General features: G+C 39.1%; 1 protein-coding gene across 7 annotated transcripts in view; it reads right to left on the bottom strand.

The window, feature by feature from the left end:
• The window catches only part of LOC117585606 (CUGBP Elav-like family member 6), a 100,051-nt gene that overhangs the window by 43,635 nt on the left and 33,105 nt on the right, over positions 1 to 23,311 (bottom strand). For 5 of the 7 annotated variants that reach the window (XM_034275154.1, XM_034275156.1, XM_034275153.1 and 2 more), the window contains exon 3: positions 1,479 to 1,526. The exons of the other annotated variants lie outside the window; for them this stretch is intronic. In XM_034275154.1, coding sequence (XP_034131045.1) covers positions 1,479 to 1,526 — 48 coding nt within the window. The remainder of the gene's footprint in view (positions 1 to 1,478; positions 1,527 to 23,311) is intronic. 7 annotated transcript variants of the gene reach the window in all.

The raw sequence follows: 23,311 nt of genomic DNA, 5'->3' as shown, positions 1-23,311 counted from the left end.
GTTGGTGATTATGTAATTATCATTCAAAGTCTGTCGTTTGGGGAACTACGCGATTGTTGGACGGGGCACAGGCTTTAACTGTCCCAACGGCCTGATTATCTTTCCTGAAGAGTAACATTTTAATGCAAATCTGTTAGATTGTGAACAAGGGAATCACCTGTGTGCGAACAGACAGGCAGAAAGACCGGCCGGTCCGAGGTAACCGCCAAGTCAAGGACCATAAACACGTACGCACCATTGCCGAGACATTAGATACATTTAGAACGTCTCCAGCTCTCAAGCCGCACATACTCTTTAATGTTCAACAAATTGTACAACAAATGCGAGTAAATGTATCTATGTATATATATGTGGATAAACAATCAAATTATAACAAGCTAACAGCAGGCGAAGAAGACATAATAACTGCAGGCGGGAGACAAGCACACAGCAGGCAAAGGAGCAACGTGCCAGGATCTGTGGGCCAAGGATGTCTGTCTGCCAAGTGCAACAAGCAGCCGCAAATGGGATTAAACCTTCCTGCCACCTGCCATTCACTCCATTTCTCCCCCCTCTCGACTGTTTATTGTTTAATGCATAAATATGTTTCTTATTGTTGGAATCCCAAGGCTAATGGGGCGAGCCCTGTGTGTGGTCTATGGGCATATAATTTGAAATTCAAATTGGCTTTTGGCCAGGTCGAAAGATTATGCCCGGTTCGATTGTTGTGGCTTAACAGTTGTGCTTCCTAATAGAAAGCTGTGGAAGGTGTGCAATTCAATTGAAAGTTTGAAATGCTCCTTAAAACGGAGATTTTTTATACAATTGGGATTTTCATGGTACAATTTTTAATTGTTTATTATTTATCTTAAATCTGTTGCTATATATTTTACATCCTACATATTTTTGATAATAATTTTTAGCAGAAATTTTAACTCAAACTTTTAATTGCCATATTTCGTATACAAATAAAAATAAGTTAAGGTTTTTTTTTTACTAGTTTTCCCACTATGTATTTGATCAAGGAATTGTTTAAAAATGTTTTAAAACATTCTACATAAATTTGAACCAATTCGTTTTCTATTAAAACCTAAAAAAACACTCTAGACTACATCTACCCGATGGATTACTACAAAACATCTCGTTAAACCAAAAATAAATAAAATAAAAATAAATTAGAATTGAATAAAAATATATGATTAAATTTTATTCACAGATCTAATGCAAAAATTTAAACACTTTTGCTACTTTTATATTTTCTAATCATAATTTGTACAATTTTAATTCATTTTTTTTTTAATTACGAGCCAATAAATTGTTTTTTTAGGTTTCTACCAGAGAACAGAGCACATGAAAATCGTACAACAATTATTATTGAATTAAGCTTAAGGATTTAACACTGGTTGCGAGTATTTTGGGGAGGGGTTTTGGATTTGGTTTTGTTTTTGGTTTATTTCGGGTTATGTGGGGGGGGCTTTGATCAGCTGGTTAGAGCTTACCTTGTGGCTGCTGTCAGGCAGGCAAACGCTTTAATGGGTGTCTGAAACCTGAAATATAAAAGAAAACCGGAAAAGAAAAGAAGAAAAGTCGCCACTGGTAAAACAAATTTTTTGTTTGTGTCATTTCGATCTCTCATATAAAACTTTTTGCTGATTCGTTTTTTTTGTTTTGTATTTTGGTTATTTTTGTGAGTTTTTGACTACATAGTTTGTATGGGTATATATTTATATATGGGTTTTGGAGGGGATAAATGGATATGCACGTGTCGTACATGGATAACGTTCTGGGGTATGCTTTTGTGTTGTTTTTCTCTTTGCTTTTTGTTGATGACCAACCACGTTTCGAATTGTTGTCCATTAAAATGCATGGCGAGAGCTCGGTTATTGCTTGATTTATTATTCAATGGGGGGGTGTGGGAGATTCTGACATATGGAGGGGGGTGTGTGTATAATATTTACAAAATGCACATAATATATTTAAATATTTGCCATGAATTTTGATTTTAGTTTTTCATGAATGAGGAAGAGAGCGAGGGGAGAGAGAGACAGACACAAAACACGCAGAATTCTATTTACATGAATTTTCAATATTATTCTATAATTGGATTGAAGCGGCTGTCAAGTGGAGCAGCAAGTGGATAATGATTTAATCAGTGATTTAATCCCACTCGGACGTACACACAGATCTAACAGCAACGAATACGTGGGGGAAGGGTTAGGGTTCAAATATTTTACACTATAAATATTTTATGATTGATGCAAAATTATTTATGCACAATGTTTCCTATAAATATATATTTTTTGTTTTGTTTGTGGCTGCACCAATTACATATTATTTTACTGATTTATATTAAATACCAAAAACCATTTGTAAACAGTCAAGTTATTTATGAGGGGGGGGGGAGACCATGTTAAAATGCGCTAATGAAAACATTTATACAATATATGTACGTATTTATATATGAAATGAATTATCAAAAGTAAGCCAAACCAGCAGCAGCAACAACGACAACGGGCATCGAGAGGGGGAAGGGAAGGACCAATTCTGCATACATGTACATAAATATATCATTATAAATCATTAATGTTCGGTTCTCCTGTTTGGTTAAACATACAATCAATTCTAGGAACAGTACAGGAAAAACTATGTTTAAATTATACAACGACTATTTTGCTAGAGACACACACAACATAAATATCCTACGACTACCGCAAAAACAGGAGGAGAGAGAGAGAGAGAGAGAGAGAGAGAGAGTACATAAAAAATACACAACATACGAAAATTTGTATATATTTAATATGTAAATGGAGTTGAAATGTTTACTATTTATATTTGGTTTGGCACCGTTCTTTTTTTGTGTTTTATGTGTTTATTTGGTGGGTGCGAGCGTGTGTTCGTTGTTTTTGCATTTTCATTTTAATTGGCATAAATGTTGAACCTGCTTTCGTATACTTAATAATTGTTGCAATTTTAATAGATAGTACAGGATATTAAATGGCAGCAGTACGGCAGAAAATAGAAGGGAATGCTGTTGTGGAATTATTTCTGATATTCCATGGCGTACTTTAGAGGGTAGAGTTCGGGAAATTTCAAATGTTTTGAAGTGGAATAGAGATAATTTTGATGAGATCGAAAGAGTTTTCGACATTTTCATTTGTATTTTAGTATATGTAAAATCAGTTGCAGTTTTAATTGAATATTTGATTTGATATTTAACTAAAATTTAATGGCAAAAATATTTTAGCTATTTCGCGTAAGGGCAGAGCAGAGATATTTTACATCTTAAAGTATTTTTTGAATACTCCAAGAAATACCTTTCCCAACTAATATGTTTTTCTACTTGAAGCCAAGCCCTCAGGATATATTTACCTAACCCAAAGAGATACATATTTGTGTGCCTTGGCTCTCATCTGCTCATCACTCCCGCAGCGTTCTCTCTTTTCACAGGCGTCACCTGTCACGTGTGTGGGTTCGCTCCCCTTAAATGTAGACAGAATGTAGGCCAAATTGTAGAATTTTCCTTGCCTAGATGTGACACCAAAATGTCAAGAAGGAACGAGGGAGGAGACGTAGGATAAGACTCGCCTGAAAAGGCTAATGAGAGAGCGCATTAGGCGGAAAGGCCCAAGGGACGTACTCGCTTGTAATTAAGAGAGGAACGAAGTCTTATTCCCACACACTTACATATTTACGTACGTAAATAGCTGTATTTGTATGCATTTTTGGAAAAAGGCAGCTAATTAAGCGGCGAATTTCCCGCGGCCCCCCACACTTTTACAATTAAATAACAAAATTGGCGAAAGGAAAGTTAAATGATTATTTGAGAAGTCGCCAAAAAAACTCTGCCAGCCAAAAGTATTCATACACAATGAGCTTTTCCTAAAATGCGGACACACAAAATACAATCCACAATCGGTGGGGGAAAATCTTTGGCAAATTGTCAAAACAAAAAAAAAGGAAGCCACAAGGAAAAACATTTTTAATTTCCTGCCATAAATTGTATGCAAATGTAATAGATTTTTCGCCCTGATAAAATGTTGTTTTTCAATTTGGGATTTGTCAGATATGCTAATGTCGCTCTTTTTGGTGGGGGAATGTATTTGGAGAATGGTTTTCTGATGTTGTTAAAACTACATAAATACTAGCACATAATAGGTAATGCTTTTGTAATGTAAAGAGAGAATATGTTTTGGTTAGGTTAACAAATGCGTAGATATATTTACACGACTATAGGTACATATAAATAAATATGTAGATGGGAATTAGTTTGTCTACATGGGGGTTAAGGACACACACAAAACACACACTGAATACCAATGCTTCCTACGGCTTACGATCCCTCGGGAAGTTTTCATATTGAGGGTTTTTCTTTGATCAAGTCTGGGTTGTTGTCGCTTACCTGAAATGAAAGAAAAAATATGTAAAATTAGTTTAAATGTTCACAATTGTCTTGAAATAAAAGTAAAATATATTTAAATGTTTCTATGATTTCTTTTCAACGATTCAGATTGAAAATTACTCTTTTACTTTCCATTCGAATTCCCACATCCTCAGAGCCAGTGGATAAACTGCCTCTTTTGCATATCCTTACACCTCTTGGACATTTGCATATTCCTAAGCGCTTCGAGCAGCACTTCCTTCTGGCTGCTTGCCCTCCCAACAAATTGCCATTACATTTTTCCACGCAATCCTTTTAATCGATTCAGAGCCGTAAACAAACTTAGGGGGGATGGGCCCGAAGCTTTGGGGCTAAATGTGTATTCTGAAACGTTAGTTAAGCGTTTTGCTCGGCGTGTGTATCGAATATGCATGTACGAGTATGTACTTATAGGTATGTAGGCAGTATGCAAGCAGGTAAATGCACTGCACGGCACTGAAAGCGTTCTCGCGGTCAGAGCTTAAAACTCAGTGAACTACGAACAAAGTTTAGTTGTGGGGGAAAATGGTAGGAAAATGCTTAATAAATGGCTGAAAAAAAGGGGATACTTGAGTATAATAGTTGTTAATTTGGTAATTTATGTAGTGGATACATTCTGCAAGGGTCTGCGAGTCGATGTCGACAATTTAGACTTAGGGGAGTTAGGATTATTGAACGACTATTGGCTTCATTGCACGCGTAATTAGATGATGCCTTAAAGCAGCAAACGGAACTGACACAATCAGGCTCCAGAATCGCTTCCAGCTGTTTTGGGAAATTAATTTCAAGAGTTATGCCCAAGAAATCTTTTAAGATAAATCTAACATTCTTGTTTACTCAATTAAAACCTTTTCCATTGCACATTTGAGCTTTCCAAGTCTTTGTTTGATGATGATCTCTCAGAAACTGTTGGAATGCAAATATCCACACAATTTTGTTTCCAAACTGTACACAAAAAGCGGATTTAGAGATTGCTCGTACTCTCTCACTTTCGTTTTGGATTTTGCAGAGCCATTTGACAACTCTGTCAGTCCACATAAAAGCCGTAACAAATGTCTGTCTGTCTGGCTGTCTACTACAATTTTTCTGGGCATTGCCCAAAGAGCTTAACACATAAATCAGACACACACGGAGAGCGCGCGCGATTCGAATCGCGTTTTGGGCTGTGGACTGAAACTCAAATATTCATCGATATGACGAATTGTAACTGGCACGAGTCTCCGGTCTCTCTGGCACTCCCTTTCCCCTCTCCCTCTCCCTCGGTCACGCGCGCCCTCTCTGATGGTGTGCCGCCATAAACTGCATTTTAATTGCATTTATTCTTTTTTGTTTTTGATTTTTGTTTTCTCGTGAGCGGAGAACCAACCCTCAAGGTGAGCGACAAACAAAAAAAGAGAAGAAATATGCATAAAATATTCCTACGGCATCAGTCATGTGCACCATACATATCGTTTATAAATTATATAGCATGTTTTTCTTGTTGTTGTATTTTCTCGAAATGGGGATACAAAAAAACTATATAATTGCACATAAAAACCAAAGCCGTTTAAAGAGCTTTTTGCTGCGCGACCGAGCTGATTGCTCGGGGCTGACTTCCTCCACGTTTAAATGATTCACTCACTTTCGGGCCCGGTCGGTTGGGAGACCAAAGCCCCGATTTCCGAGCTCTGAGCCCACCAATATGCATACGTAGTACACCAACCAACCAGCTCGCTCGATTTTAACGAGGACACTGGGACCTGGGACCAGCGAGCGACCAGAGGACTGTTCGGGGCCTGACCAATTTAATGGTGACATTTAATATGCGTTAATTATGCCATTTATGTGTCGCTTCGTTCTGGGGTTTTAGGCCATATGCGTTAAATGGTTTGTCGTTAAGAGACACTCGTCAATATTTCAGCAGACAAAAGCTCGTGCAGGTATCGGTAACCCAAAAGCAACGCCCGAAATCATTTCAAATTGCTTCGGACAGTTTTTTGTGACGTCCCACACCAAATTGCTCACGTCTAATGTGTGACACAAACAGCATTCCGAAACAATAAACATAAAATAAAACTCGCATCAAACTGACTATTGACAAATAAAAGTTTTTGCTGCTACAGCGAGACAACCCATTAGGGAGGTTACAATTATGCAAATTTCTGAGCAGGTGCTGAATGAATGTGTTTTCTTCTTAGGGTATCTATGATTGGGGGAGTACAAAGATGTAACCTGATTCGATTGTTAGTGGAAAATATGTTTTGGGAGACCCTTTCTTTTTATTTTATTTAATTTAAAATAAATTGAAATGTTCATTTCTATTAGTACTTGCTACAAATAAATAGAACAAAACTAGATTGAAATATTTTTGTATAATAAATCCATGCACTTCCTGTACAAATTGCCCAACACCATTTAGCCTTTCTGTCGTTAAAGAGTTTTCGCCAGCAGAAATGTCCAAAAAGTGCTAAGGACAACAAAAATATGCCATTCCAATGCCCTTAACAATAGCAGCAAATCATCGAAATACAAACAGAAATGGACAGTTACAGGACAGACACACACACACACACACACAGCTACACACTCACACATACTCCTACCATACTGGCACACAAATAAGTGTAGTCTACTTTTGGGCAAAGCTTTCACGCTGTCGAAGCTCCGGCCACTTTTTATCCAATGCCAAAATCTTACAAATACGAAAATAGTTTCATTTTTTTTCCCCCACCAGCACTAGACAACGGAGGGGGGTTTTAGTGGTGGAAAATGCGGTTCAGATACTTGGGGGGTTGTGGTGGTTGTGTAAAAAATACAACGGAAATGGAGGGTGTCTGTGTGTGTGTGTGTGTGTGTGTGTGTGTGTGTGTGTGACGATATGCGAGGCGGAACGAATTGCCGCTGTGCTGGCTGCCATTGTTGTTGGTGTGTGGGTGTTGCCACTGCCGTTATATTTGCGGCAGGAGAATAAACGAAATGGCAGTCCCAAGTAGAAAAGTTGGCAGCTCCGGCAACCGCAGAGGGAAGTGGAAAGCGTAGAACGAGATTCATATAAGTAAATGTTGGCTAAGGCAAAAGGGGATAGGAAACGACTGCTAGGTACCTAGGGAGGAGTTAGCAATGGGATTTAAAACATTTGCAAATAAACAGATTGGTTGCTCCAATAGCAGAGAGTTCTTACTAGTCTAAGACTGGCTTCGATTTGTTTAAATTAACAACGCAAACTGCTCTCTAATCAAAGGAAATGTCATCCCAAATGTTAACCTAAAGCTACCCAACAATTCTTCTTAATTAAGAACCTTAAGAACCCATGCAGTATCCAATAGCCCCAACATTTTTAGCCATTTTAGGGTGCCATAAGCACACACACACACACCTACACCCCAGAACAACCAGAAAAAGGGTTACACACAGACACACACACACACAGAGAGAGAGGGAAAAACGGGGGCCCACATTTTCGTACACTGTAAATATAATATTTTATTGTACAATAAATACAACAGCAACAAAAAGGAAGAAGAGGAAACAAAATAGAATGAAGAAAAAAATACTAAGTAGAAATGGCGCGGTGCTTTGCCTTGGACGAAAACGGATTCATAACATGAAATTGCTTTTCATGATGGGGCTGCACTGGCTCCTGGCTCGCACACAAAAGAAAGCCCCCCCCCCCCCCCCACCCAACCAAACACATGACTGAGCAGCACGTGTCGAAAGGGGGGTGGTGGCGTGGCGTGGCGTTGGCACCCAAAAAGCGTCTGGGTTCGGGCTCTCTGTCTATGTTAATGGTTATATTTCCACTGCATCTACATTTCGTAACTATTACATTTGCCGCCCCATCTAAGACCGCAATGAAAATTGTGTTTTCATCATTGGAGCGCGTTATGTTACATATTATATATGTATATATGTACATAGTATGTATGTACATGTTGGCTTAGATGTTTTCTTGCACTAAAACTTTCGCCATGACACCAAAGGGCGAAAAACTTTGTTTATTAAACTTGTACTTGTACTTGTATGAATATATGAAAAAAGTTGCAAGTTTGGGAACTGTGAGAATTTGTTTTAAATGTTGAGAAAATTCATTCAAATGTTGCCTATAAGAAAACTCAAAACGTTTCAAATAAAAAGTGAAGAAACGTGGAAATAGTCTACATTTCAAGAATGAATATTTTATCAATAAGCTACATTTGATTGACTATTTAAACCCAACCTTTATGCATGTTACAAATTAAAATGAGGCAAAGGGTAAGCTTCTGTTTTACCATAAATTTGTTATGCCATAAAAGCGCCACTTTTAACCACAAAATTGTATTGCATTTTCAATCAAAAACCAATGAAATAGTTTTGAAATTTCGCTCTTTATAGTAACCCAGAAAATGTTGGCAGATATCTGGACCACGAGTCTGTACTCGAATATTTACATTTTCCCACTGCCCTTGGCTTCAGTGTGGGATTGTGTCAAATTCGTTAAGTTCGGTAAACGAAATGTGTGGCGAAACAATTTTTCTTTTTGGGCGCAAATATTTTTACTCCAACGAAAATGGTCCAACTGATATTTCCGTACATCGGAAAAATGCACAAAGAAATGTCAATTCATGTGTTTGCTTTATTTTACAAATAAACTGCAAAAATAATGTAAATAACTTGAAGGGAAATATTAACCAGGCAAATATTTTAAGATTAATGCAGATACAATTTGTGTCAGTTCTCAAACAAATAAAATTGTAGCTAAATCATTTTATTTTGCAGTAGATACAGATAATTCCAGACTCTGTCCTGAGCAAATTAAAGACAATTTTCCTTTAAATTGTCGGAGCGAATTTTCTTGGCGCTCGTCCGACGACTTTCGTTTTTCCATTTTGGCATCAACAGCTGCACAGCTTCCCATCCAATGTGGAGTATAGTTTTTTTCCCCATCCCATTCATTTTCCACACACTCTTTTCTGGGCGTTACGCTCCGCCTGGCTATGGGGTTAGCTATGTATGAACAAACACTTTTGCCATTTAATTGACTATTTGCAGCCTGGGAATGGGCATCCTCCTCTCGCTCTAATTAAACACTTTTATAATTAATATTGTTAAAGGCAACTGCACACAGATACAACCACTGGCGTTCCCTCGTTGGGCGTTGAAAAGTTTAATTGAAATTTAATTATACGCTGCATGTGTGAAGGAAATGTTGTACAGCTACCAGATACGAGTACTCCTGCCACCCATCCATTCATCCGGGTTCCATTTCGAACTCAAGCCAATTGAGCGTAAACAACAAATTGTTGATTGCTGTTTTCTTTGGTTCGGACTCCCGATGCGGTTCTGTTGGGATGCTGCCACTTGAAAATTGTGTGGCATTATTTGGCTTTGCGCACGATTGATTGATTTATATGAATGATTGCTCGATTTCCATTTGATTTTCTTACATTCCCATCAACTTAAAGCATGCAGCTCTGGCATTTTCAACTGTATTAAGCGTGACCCCAAGCTAGATAAGTGTCTCGGGCCTTAAAGTACATTTTTGTGACCTTTTTTTGTGTGTTTGCTGTGCAAAAAAGTTTGTATGTTAATACGCTTAGGTGCGCAGAGAGCATGGATACAGATCGCTTCACTGAACTTCCACCTCTGGCCGTCTGCACCACAGTGGAGGAGATTGGGATGGTTGCTTGGAATTGTGGAGTGAGAGATTCGAGGTGGCAGACAAAGGCTTTTGCCGTATTTAAACCTGTGATTTATGAAGCGTTATACGTTATACCCTTGGCTGCCAGCCAGGCCACCATGAATGATCTCATATGTTTCTCGCTGTCTCTCTGTCTGCATGTGTGTCTATCATCTATGATGAAGTTCATTTGAATTGCGATTTTGCTTCAACGAAATTGACCAAAATTTGTTTTGCTTTCAGTAGAACTACGCGCAAACCCACAATTGGACTACGTGGGAACTATTCAATCGAGTCTCGATTCTGGGAACGGGAATCACACAAAATGTTGATGCATTTTGATGAGTGTCGATGGCAGCTTAAAATGATTCACTCCAGAGCTGTTAAATTGTTCATAAAATGCAGATGAAATGTGTAATTAATGGGGAGACTGCTGTGCAGAGCAAGAACTCTATTATGCTTTTATTATCAACATGGAGATGAATTAAAATGGAATTTGAAGCAACATTTTAGTTCAGAGATTTAGAACATGTTTGTTACAAGAGAAATGATAAATAAGTAAATCGATTTAAGGCGGATTAACAATGTGTTCAATTTTGTATTTCAATTTAAGTTTTTTTACTTTCTTGTTTGCCATTTACCTTTCTTTTCAGAAGGAAAATGGATTTGTTTCGGCACAATTTAATTTTATATTCTGGCTTTTGATAAATCATTGGCCCAATTAAGAAACATCACTTTTCATTGACATTATAATTAAACTGGTTAGTTTAATACACAAGATAATTGTAATTTTATTACGTCGGTTCACGCATTTTAGCTTTAACATTTAGGGTAATTCTGTTTCAGTTGTTACATTCTTTTGATCGTGAGTGTCAGAGTAAACTCTTATCACTTCTTGTGCCTTCTGTTTGTTCTCCTCAATAACTTATCTGCGACTTAAACCACAGAAACATAAAACATAAATTATTTTATATTTTTTGGTCTTTCGTTCTTCCAAGGGAGTTCCACAAATATGGCACCAAATAATTTTTCACCCTCGGCTTCTTTTTTGTTGAAGAGCTCACGAAGGATTGATGCTTAGGCAGGAGGGGGAGCCCCATGTAATTATGTGCCACTAAAGACAGCAACGAAGCAAATGGGGCCAGGCGACGAGTCACAGCAGGCAAACGAAAAAAAAAGGCAAAAGCGACAGCAGACCCAAGAAGAAGCGAGGAGGAAAGGAAGCCAAAAAGAGAGACGACGGACGGACGGGTGACGACTCCCAAGTCGGAGTCAGGGAATGACATACGAAAGAGGGAGAAGGCAACAACACAAAGAAGAAGGAGGTGGACGCCAAGCTGGAGTTGGAACAGGAGAATGAGAAGAAACCGTCTGTGGCCGATTCACCTTGAACTCAAAAAGTGAACTTATCGGTGAGACTCTCCTCCTCTCCCTCTTGCACTGGCTTTACCGCTGGCTTGCCTGCCCGCTCGCTCTCCCGCTCGCCGGATGGTTCCTTCTCCTTAAACTTAAACTCTCAGCCGAGCTACGACGTTTCCCACTCGTTGGGGCGTTCGAGCGTTATAACTGGGTGAGCGGGGCATGGCATGGCCCGGCATGAAACTGAGTGAGTTTTGTGTGTGTGTGCTAATGTGTGTGAGAGTGTGTAATGATGATGATGGTGGAACAGGAACAGGTAGCCGAGTGCTTCAAGCAGTGCCTTTTGTAAGTATACGTACATGTGTATGTATGTACGCTTCCCTGAGTGCCGGACGACGACGACTGGCAGGCAGCAGCAGCAGCAGCCAGTTCTGCCATTTCAGCTTCGTTTCCTTATTTCTTTTTTTATATATTTCTCATGGACTTTACACAGGGTACTTTAATATTCTTAAGAGGTTTGTAATGAACAAAAACAAGTATGTGCATTGTGCACTGTACTCATATTTTATCATCGACATATTGTGTGCAAGAATTGACACTTCAGCTCTCAAGCGCTATCTGGATGATAAACAAACATATTTAATATTGAATATTGAATTTATGCAGCACTCTAAAGGGCATCCACAAATCTACTTCATTTCTTGGTTTCCATGCAGTTTTATTTTATTTTTAATGTTAGTTCAACATTTTGTAGTCAAAGTTTTTGTGCGTGGCACCTTCGGTTTCATATTCTTCGCCATTGCACGCCGTCACAGGCTTCCTTTTCTGCTTGGTATTTGTTTCTTTTTTTTTTGCTGCCTTTAACAGGTTTTCATTTAAAGTTGGCAAAAGCCACTTTTGCGGAAATTGTGTGCACGTATGGGTGAGCCCAAGAGGCACACACGTGTGCGTGTGAGAGAGCCTTTTGATTTCACTTGTCAAGGTTAGATCTTGAGAGAGAGGTAGAGCAGGCAGGCAGGGAGACCCTCTACGGGCGACCCACTTAATGGCCTTGGCGGTGCTGCCTTTCCCTTCCAGAAAACTGTTATACATCTCGAAACATTTAACATAATTAACAATTATTTCAGCCAATGAACGTCATTGACTTGCAACAGACAACAACATGGGAAATATATATATGAATAATAATATTTATTATAACACGTTCCTGTAAGGTGACAACACGTTAACAGTAATCCCAACCCAAGGGGAAAGTGCCATGCCCCACAGCATCACCTCGATGTCAATTTGCATTTTGCGTTTTAAATGCGTTTTTTATGGCTTCATCGAGTGCTGTTTTGTTGCACTTAATTGCAATTTAATTTGCCATAAAACGATTGCCCAAAAGGGTTTTCAGCCAAATTGAAAACGTGCCAAGCATATGTATCTTCAAGATACTTACAGCTGGCGGACATAAAAAATACAAAAACAAAAGCAAAACAGAAGAAGTCGAAGAAAAAACTGTCGTCCGTCGGATGTNTAGTGTGGTATGTTGTGGCTTGCTGTCCTTCTTCTTGTTATATATTGTCTGTCTTTATGTGCTTTCTGCCTTAGTGCGTCCCTGTCTTGTTTTTTTTTTTTTCCTTTTCCCCCCCCCCCCCCCCCCCCCCTGCTTGGAAGGTTTGTTGACCTGGTTCAGAGAGTGCGGTGCGACATGCAAATGAGTTTATTTGTTCAACTCTTATTTTTTTGCATATTTATTTACGGAATTGGAGTACTACACTCGCACGTATAATATTCACGGGTTCATAATTCGAAAAGCCTGAACCTCAACAGTTGAATAACCGAAACGCAATCGACTCGCAAGTCGCTTCAACAGGAATTTCAGCAGATGATAAATGGATCCGTCTCTGAAGGTTTATTTTTTGTGTTTTCATTTTCTGCTGACAGCCTTGAGTCAAACTGAATCAAGGTTCTCTCAGAGCGCAACTTAAGTTTGATTTTAGAGCTGAGCAGCAGCAGCAGGAGGGGCATCGAAATGCGATTCAATGCATGCGGTGGACTGCCAATCGAACTTCATTTTTCTGCATTTTCTGCAGTTCCCATCATCAGCTATGTACCGACACAGCAACAAAAACCAACAACAAAAAAGAAACTGCATTATTTATGGAAATACTAAGACAAAACGCCAAACCAGTTTTGATAAATTGAAGCATTGAAAAACGCATACAGAAAAATGAAAACAAAAAATAAACAAGAAAGGAAGAAACATTTTGATTGACTGAAACCACAAATACGCTTGCAGATTGCATATTTGATGTACAAATATCATTTTGGGCAGATTTATTAGCTCTAATAATTAAAAATGTGTGAAATTAAATTTCCACAATGTTTGTTCTTTTATTTTGAAAGCCTCAAAAGACTCTAAACCTCTGAAATAGTGAACCCATAAGTGCAGAACCAATTTCACCATCCTTCCCCTTCGTACTCTATTTAATTATTTAAGGACTCAACGATACCCTGCACTACCCAAAAGGTATCCGACATAGATCTGAAGCAACAGAAAAAGAGGAGTACAAAAACCCCCCCGTAAATATTGAATTGCGTAATGCCGAAAAACATCATGGGGATTGTCCATATATGGGATGGATGGCCACTCCGCGGTCTTCTCTATGGCTTATACAGACATCACATCACAACACATCACATTACATGTGTGGCACGAACATATGGACGTGTGTATCGCTGTGTGGATGGGTTCCGCCTTGTGACAGAGCACAGAGTTTTCTCTGACTGGCAAATCGTTTTTCAGCTTTTAAGGAAATTGCATTGCAAAATGTTCCCCAGTGCAAAATGTGTGCGCCTTTTGTTGCAGTTGCAATCGCAATGTTGTGGCTAATAAACTTTAGTGGAATATTAGCCATGGCCAGTAAGTAGTCTTTGATTCCCCCCCCCTCCCCTGCTTTTCCATGGATAATAAAAATATTTGCCAATGTGCAATGGTTTGGGGCTTTTTTTTGTTTTGTTTTTTGTGTGTGTGTTTGCTTTGGGGCGCTACTATTACGCTTTTGTTGTTGCTGAATGCTGATTTCTGCCTTGGCATTGTTTGTTTTGCAATCATCATGCCCCATGTCCCGCTCTGAATACCCCTACTCCCCCCACCCGTGGCCCAACAGTTGTCTTGCTTACAATGGAAATATGCATGTTTCAATTATGGCGCTCAAAAGCCGAGTACCGCCACCCACAGCACCCCCATGGAACAATAGATGTATGGCCCGACAATGGTCGGGGAGAATGGGTTTGGGGTTTATGGTACTGCCTACATCTGTAGTGCAAATGGAAATTTATATACATCGAAATGAAGCAGCATCCACACACACACAAAAGGCAACAAGAAAAATGTATTCCTAATGCATTTTTCCACTTTCCTTTTTTTCGACTGCTAAACATTCTTATTTTATATTGTTCTTTCTGCACATGCATTCATACATTTTTCAGTACACTCTTGACATCAAAACAGAAAATGTGGAATGCATTTAGCTGAAGATATTAATGTGCGTCTGCCAAGTGTTTCGCGAAGCTGAGAAAAATGCAATTGGGAGGAATGGGGGGACTGACAATGGAAAACGCACCCTCCACCGATGTCTGTGTCTGTATCGATAGATAAAGTCATCGTAAAATGCATTTCGAATCTGGTACCTCAATTAACAGTCGATTTTTTATTGAAACTGATATTTTTAATTGCATTAGTCTGAATTTAAATAATAAATAACTTTTAAAATAGATTTCTAACCACTTGTCACTTATTCTCTTTCAAATGAAAACCCTTCTGCGATTTCCATCAATATTTCAACATCTGCCCAAGACCTGGCGCCACCATCCATCCACCTTCACATCCGCTACCATGAAATGCTTTATTTTCTTGCCAAATAACTGAACGAAAAGCGATTTACCCACCCGAACTGGGCGCGGGTCAGAGGGCCCCTGCCGAGAGAGAGATAGAGAGAGAGAGAGAGAGGTGAACGGAAGTAATTTATTTTGGCTCACGACACAACAATGAAATTGGCATAACAATTATATGGCCAAAACGGGTGGAAGAGTCAAAAAGAGACCAACAGAAGAAACAAAGTCAGGCATGTGGCAGCACAGCAATGCTGCTCAGAGATCATTATGGAGACATGCAAGAGGCGTAAGTGAGACAGAGAGAGGGATACAGTTATTTTCATTATGTCCATAGCTTGCATTGCGCTGCTCTCTCTCTCGGCTTACTTCCTGCCTACTACTATTTGTTATCTAATTTAGCTTAAAAGCCAAAGTCACTCACAGACCAGGCCTGGCCTGTACGAGTATTTCATTTTTTTTTCTCTTTTTTCAGACAAGCTTGTCTGTTGCCTTGTTTCTCTGGTAAATATTTCCGACTGCAGCAGCAACTGTCATTGTTTGGTGGGGCACAAAACATAATTGCAGTGGGGGTTATGGGAAACCAATCCTGTTTCCCTCAAAGCTAAAGTAGAGCTGTGCACGGCTGGCTAGTATTTCCAGCCATTAATTATGCAAATGTTTTTTAATATTTCTGAAAACCCCTTAGAACCTAGAGCCTGTCAATTTATCTAATGGCGTGGCTGTCGGTCTCTAAAACCCGTTCAACATTCGGGAGCATTCGCCCAGAGCAAGAAATAAATACCAAAATTCCAAGCAACAATTAACCTACATTAAATGGAAATAACTCAGGTTACGTATTGCCTGTCTGGTTCTTTTTTTCGGGCTTGGTACATTAACCTCCACACGAATGCCAAAGCCAAAACAAAAGCGCAAAATCCGTAATGTGAATCACTCCTACAAAAATATTCGTAATATCTGTGAACAATATTTTGTGCATATTATTTTTATTGTAATTTATTGCCAGAGGGCTAACCTCTCCATATTCGAAGTAAACCTGAAACTGAATGGATCGAAGTCATGTCTTTTTTCATGTTTAAACTTATTTGTTGACAATGCCTGACAAAGATGGTTTGTGGATGGCTTTTGACACGACGTCATCGTCGGAGTCATCAGCGTTGCGCTTGCCAAATAATATTTAAATTTTTGTCGCTGCCAAGAGGAAATTAAACGTTTTGAATATTAATTAAAAAAAATATCTTGCAGTCAAGAAGATAATCAGCAAGCAGCAACTCGAAATAGCATATAAATACAGAAATTAAAGCTCATTAAGCTAAATATTTCGATGCAGTTGAATGGATTAAGCAATCAATGAAAACAACTTAAAAAATGTAAAGTTTATGAGGCAGGAAAGGTCAAGAATTTTCAGTTCAAATATTTCGTAGCCAAAGAAAACATTTTACAGTCCCATAAAACCCAGAAGAAAATGCATAAAAATTGCATTTGACACATTTTCTCACACGTCCCAACCCAACCCCACACCGGGGCCGGGGCCGAGGGCAATGAAAAAGAGTTTACGAAACGATTTTCTCAACAGTAAAAATGTGTCCAGCATTTCCTTGGCACACTCCATCGTAATTTATGCAACAACTACAATGGACACATGCGGAAAACAAATCGAATTCGAGACAATAGGCGAAGCGCAGGAAAGGCGAAAGGAAAGAGAAAAGAAAGTGCAGAGTTGCCATTGCCATGTGTGAAACACCCCTGAGCAATAAATCACATATTACACATCTCTCACACAACCCACAAGTTAATATCAAAGCGGAGTCCTCCCTCCATCCACCATTTTATATAAACTGCCCCAGAGAATGAATGATAAATTGTGTGAACAAAAGTTCACAGAGAGTGCCTTTGAAATGGGTGGCTGGAGACGGGCATTAATCAAACGAAGCCCGAGACCAACTTGTTGACTAAATACAAAAACGAATTATAACTAATAAGCGAGCTTAGCGGCATTGTTAGGCAAATGAGAAATATGACATACATTCATACATCGGCATTTATTGGTATACTCGATTTTCCACACATTTTTCATCTCTAGTCGAACAAATGAAGATAAAGAGAGAAAGACAGCAATATCATTGGATTGGCTGCTTTATGGCATACCACACACTCCATCCATTCCCATCCAGTCTGTGGCATGGCAAAGAGTGAGTGGCAAACAAATTTGAAAATTATGCAAATTCACGTATTAAGATTTGTGAGCCCAGGCATTTGTTTAATGTTATCGCATTTGCTTAATGAACGAAGACAGAGCGCAGGCCATTGATTCGGAACAAACAAAGCGAAACTCCAACAAATGACAAAGGAACTCAAGCAAAAAGAGACCAAATTAAAAGTGAAAGATGTTCCACAATAAAAGTAGAAGAAAGCGCTGACAGCAGCGAATAAATTCAAGTAATTGAGGAAATAATTGGCAAGTCTTTGAATGATGTTAAACCTCAGAGAAACATCAAAGGAATAGCTGTCTAGCACCTGTTTGAAATATTGAACATTATTAACCATATTCAAGGCTAGAAATGAACTATAAAAACCATTCCCATATTTATGCATATTTTCACAGTATTTTTATTCAAGTTGAAAAATCGTTTTCGACGGTCTGGTCTGGCGGTGTGTGTCTGCAGTTGAAGCTGCAGGCAGAGACCTGCCTTGGCATCAATTAACCCAATTAACTTGATATATGCATAACATGAATATATAATAATATAATATCGGCGGAGACCTCCCCCCTTCTACCATTTGGTGTAAATTATTTTGTAGTTTTTCCTCAAGTTGAACCAAATCTAAATTCAAATCCAATTCAATCATTTGCATAATATTATCATAAATTATGCCATGATTTTGTTGGCGTTCTGATGCTCTGATGATGCTCTGGGTCTCAGCTTTTGACAAATGTTTACTATTTGGTGTCTGTCTCTTACACTATACACGCCTCTGTTGTGGTGAGCCACAAATCTCGACTTGATTGAAAGATTACGCAAATGAATGTCATGACCTCTCTCTCTCTCTCCCCTCTACCATCCTCAGGAGGTGAGCTTTAATTATTTTGCCAAATAACTGCTATTAAATCAGAAGTTTCGCCGAGAAAGTTGCCATCCGTCAAACATTAATTAACTTTTGGGGTTGGGCGTTGCCCGGGAAGAAATTGGCAGAACAAATGGTTTATGTTTCAGCTGTCAAAATTGGTACTTCGAGATGAAATATTTGAGTTTGTCGGCAATTGACGGGGAAAAATGAAGCTTCTACTTATCCAGGAATATGTGCAGAAAATCTCTAAGCATGTTTAAAGGAGCATCTAAAACTATTCCCCGTGGTATCTTCATGTGTGGACTACAATTTCGAGTGTTTTCCCTCTGTCAATGGCTGCTTAGGACCCACATTAAACCCATTAAAGTTTTTGTATCCAGCACAGCCCGACTCCTCCCACACAGGTGTCTTAATCTACTGCATGGAAGCCATAACTTCCAGCTGCTGCTCTGCAGTTGCTGATTCTGTGTTGATGATGATGTTGGATGTTGGCTGTTGGCTGTTGTCCCCGGAGTATGTTTGGCATTCACTTTATTGCTTCCACTTCACTTTGCCCACCGCCGCCTGCATGGCCGCGTGACAACATTTTTTCATTTTTTTTTGCTTCACTCTTTCTTCATATACACACATTTTTTTCCCTCAGCCTGTGTGGGGGGCTAAGTAAAAAAAAAATCCAAGCTCTTGGCACTAAAATATTTTATAGTTTTTTGTAGCACAATTCTGATGGAAGTTATGCGTGGCCTAAGCGCCCTCGGTGCTGGGGTTCCTGGTCCACGTTGGCTCTGGGAGCCCTGACAAATGCATCCCCAGTTGCCCGGCACCAGGGTAAAAAGTGCTTGCGGCTGCGGTGGCGACTCCTCCTCTGACATGGTTTCACCTGTTTTTTTTTAGGTCAGAAAATCGCCACATTTGTGTGTGAACTGAATTTGGCACAAGCAAAAAAAGAAATCTACATTTAAAACGAGTGAAAAGTGCTCTATGGAAATTGTGTGTGTGTGTGTGTGTGTGTGTGTTTTTGGGAACTTGGCTGCTGCTGAGGGTCAAAAGATTTCTTCACCAAAAAGATTTATGTCTTGGCCAGTGCGACTTGTTGGCCCTGCCTTTTTCCCGAGCACTTTTCGTTCAATTTGTATCAACAAAATGCCAAACACAAATTAAAATTCATGCGTGTTTCTCATATTTTAGGCAAACATTCATTTTCCACGCTACATTTTAAAGATTTATTTTATTTCACTTGTCATTAGCTTTCGGGGTATTCAGCGGGAGCGGGAGCGGGAACGAACATCTTTCCCGATTGCCCCGCGGCTCGCTCGGTTAACCATGAAAATTGATTGCGACCAGCAGCTGGTTGGATTGGTTGCTGGCTGCTGCCGGTCCGGTCCTCTTCTTTTTTTTTACTTAAGTCTTTTTTTTTTTCTTCTTCCATTTTCCTGTCTTGCCGGAAGCATTATGTGTATTAATTTTTCTTTTCTCCTTCAATATCGTTTTGCGTACATGCAGCTTAATATATCAAAAAAAGAGCACAGCATAGAGAGAGAGAATACACCTAAATATATACAATGTATATCTTTATTTTCGTTAGCTTGCTGCTGCTACAGCAACAACAGTGCACGGATGTATGACACTTGGGTGCTTAAATTAGTTCATTGTTGTCCAAAGGCTGTCAACTGTCAACGGAGGAGCACACAGCACACTTAAACACAGCTACAAGATACTTATTAATAGCCAAAGAATTTTTTGGAACGCCAGAAAGAAGCAACACAAATTTTCAATGCCCATGGAGGAGGGTTCAGTTTTTAGAGAGACAAAAATCGTTTTGAAATTAAAATATGAAAAATATATTTAAACAGATTTCATCACACAATATTTCGCTGGAATTATATCCCAGCTTATCTGTTTTATGTAGGATTTTACCGCCGTTGGATAAATAAATGTAAAATTTCTGGAAGAGATTTGTGCACCTCCTTGGCAGCCAAGTGTCGCCTTGGTTTGTGTCTGCTTCGTCTAACTACATCTGCTAGATGCACAAATTTAACAATTTTGTAATGTGATTAACACAGATACACACCCACACACACACAGAGATAGAAACAGTGAGAGAGGGAGAGCTGGGGACATTGAGAGAGCAAGAGCCAGAGACAGGCGAAACATCCGCCCGAATTGAGTGAGTAATCCCATTTCCTAATTTAAGCAATTAAGAAGATTACAGAATGTAATGCATATCCTTGTTATCCTACATAAATATACATACATATTTATTTACCACTGGCAAACCCGAAAACAATTTAAACTTCAAATCGTTTCAAACCTTTTGCGGTGAATTATCAACTTAAGGAAACTTTATAAACACATTGAAGTGTACTCTAGTCCATTGTGAGATGTGCAATCACTCTTCATTGATGGATGCAAAGATTGGCCACACGAATGAATGTACCAAATGATTTCCGCATAACGCTCCCATTACGTGACTTTGTTTGATGGAAAAAAAAGTTTATAATTAAAGGCGGTCGGACACGAGCATCTTGTGAGGCAAACCAATTGAATGCAATCGAAATTCACAGACAGAGGGACAGACAAGCAGACAGACACCAATCATTGTGGGGCATCATGGGTACGAAAGCGAAAGTGAGGCGGCAACAAAATGAGTTCAAGAGAATGAAAGAAAAGAAAAGATTGTGTTGAATACTTTGGAATACCCTGTTGTTCGGGTGATTTGGATATCAGTTTCGATATATGTGTGTGTTTCCGCAACTCCTCGCAACCAGTTCGGAATAAAAATCTTGAAGTAAAAAGCCAAGTGCTGCTGGTTCGACCGAGTCGGAATTCAATCAATTTAATTCTCTCCTCTTTCAATTTCGCTATTTACCTATTACATGCATGTTCTTCCTCTTTGTCTATCGATATTCACATATTACATGTATGTTCTATAGCAACAATCTTCTGTAAGTATGTCTTAATGCTACAATTCAATTTCTTAATGCTACAAATTCATTTTACTTATATCCAAATACTAATTGCTCCCGGCCATAACCCCTTTGCGCAAATTTGGCGTAAACAGTGTGTATTTTGCAGCGGCAGCTTTTGGTTAAGTTAATTTTAAAAATGATTATTTATTTTTTACATATTTCCTTTCTAATTTTTCCTATGAGTTTCCATGCAATTTCCCTCCACTAGAGACCTCTGCATACCCTCTTCCATAAGAGTATTTTTAGTGGAGCCTACAATAAACAGCTGCTCGGATAAATGTGCCCGGCCTGACCGGCATTCATGTGATCTCACAACGTATCAAAATTTGTTCCCCCCATACACAACAAAAATTGTTGCTTCCGCGATGTGTGACTGGGCGGGCGGACTTCGAATGCAAACCAATTAATTTGTATAAATGTATAATAAATCATGTGTGTTTGGGGCCCAATGTGTCTTGTTTCTTGATGCACTTTCAAGTGCAGCTAAAGTGACAGCCCGAAAAGAGTTGCCGCGAGGGTGGGAAAGAGCAGACAGCTTCTTTAATGGAGTTTTTCCGACCCGAAGGGTAGGCAAATTAATTTAAATTCGTTTAACAAATTGATTTCGAGAGCAAATGGCCCACCAAATTGGGTAAAGACGTCTAGTAGCAGCGCCAGCATTATCACACTGACACAGCCTTCGGAAGTGACATTCCTAAATGAGTTCGGAATCCGCTTAGTCCCACACTCGTCAACGAGGATGTCGCCCTCTCTCTCTCTCTCTCTCTCTCTATCTCTCTCTGTCCCTCTCAATCAGTGTGACTGTCCGTCTGACTGTGTATATGATTTGATTTCATTTCAGTTCATTTGATTGAACTGTCTGTCTGTCAGTCAAATCAATTGGAAAGAAAAACATCAGACGCAGTAGCAGCGCTCGGGGGCCAACAAAAATATTTAATTGCTTGCCAAAGAAGTCATAAAAATCATGCTACAGAGGAAACCGATTGGATTCAAAATCGTAATAGCAGGCAAACACACAAATAGTAGCTTATAAATATGCATGAGAGAGCCGACCCGACCCGACCGACCATATTTGGCCCATTAAAAACTCACCCAGAAACTGGCTTACCTTGTGGCTCGGCTCGGCTCGGCTCGTCTCGGGGCGGGTTAACGTTAACCGGGAATCGAAATGCGATTCAGTTTCAGTTTCAGTTTTAGTTTTCCTTTTTTTAATTCAGTTTTAATTGCATCGCATTAATCCACACTTTTACTTTTCTCATTCATCAACAACACACAAAAAGTGGCTTAGGCAGAGGAGCAGACGGGCACTGACGAAAGTGTTGGGGAGGAGAAATGCTTACAATTTGATAGGAAATTTCACATGAAGGAAGGTTCAATGCAGACTAATATATGACTGCACTATAAGAATATTTTAGCAGTTCCTTAAGTATGAAATCAAAACGAAAATCCATTGAAACTTAGCATTGCTTTTCTTTGAGTGCCTCTCAGCTTCTAAGCTTCATTCAAGAACAAACAAAATACTCTTCAGAGCATCAACACCTGGGTTCTTGGGTGTTCCCAACCCTCCAGTTTGCTTTCCATGCATCCCACAGTGAAGCAAGTTGAAGTTATTTCGATACCGGTTAGACTTGAAATAAAGTTAGATGATTGATATGCAGCGTCGCTTACCTGGAACGATAATAAGAGAATTGATCTAATAAGCAAATGGTTTTCTAGACATTCAAATGGTTAAGTGGCAGTGCTGAATGAATTATATAGATAAATAGACGAATAAATTAAAACAAACAACAATTCAAGTACGAACTTCAAAGCTTTCGGAATACCTTCAGCAAACTTCCGAATTTTTAATAACATTTCTTGCACTATTTTTCAATATTTTCAAAGAATAACTAGTTTCAACATTTCTGATTTGAAGTTAAATTTATTTATTGACATTTCTCAGCCACCTATTCAACCTCAATAAATCCCCTCATTAATCTATAAAATCTAACCTTATACAGTGCATAA

This window comes from Drosophila guanche, unplaced genomic scaffold (assembly GCF_900245975.1).
Source record: "Drosophila guanche unplaced genomic scaffold, DGUA_6, whole genome shotgun sequence".
In the NCBI taxonomy this organism is placed as follows: Eukaryota; Metazoa; Arthropoda; class Insecta; order Diptera; family Drosophilidae; genus Drosophila; species Drosophila guanche.
The sequence above is the reverse complement of the archived record's forward strand: the minus strand, read 5'-3'. Positions and strand labels throughout refer to the sequence as shown.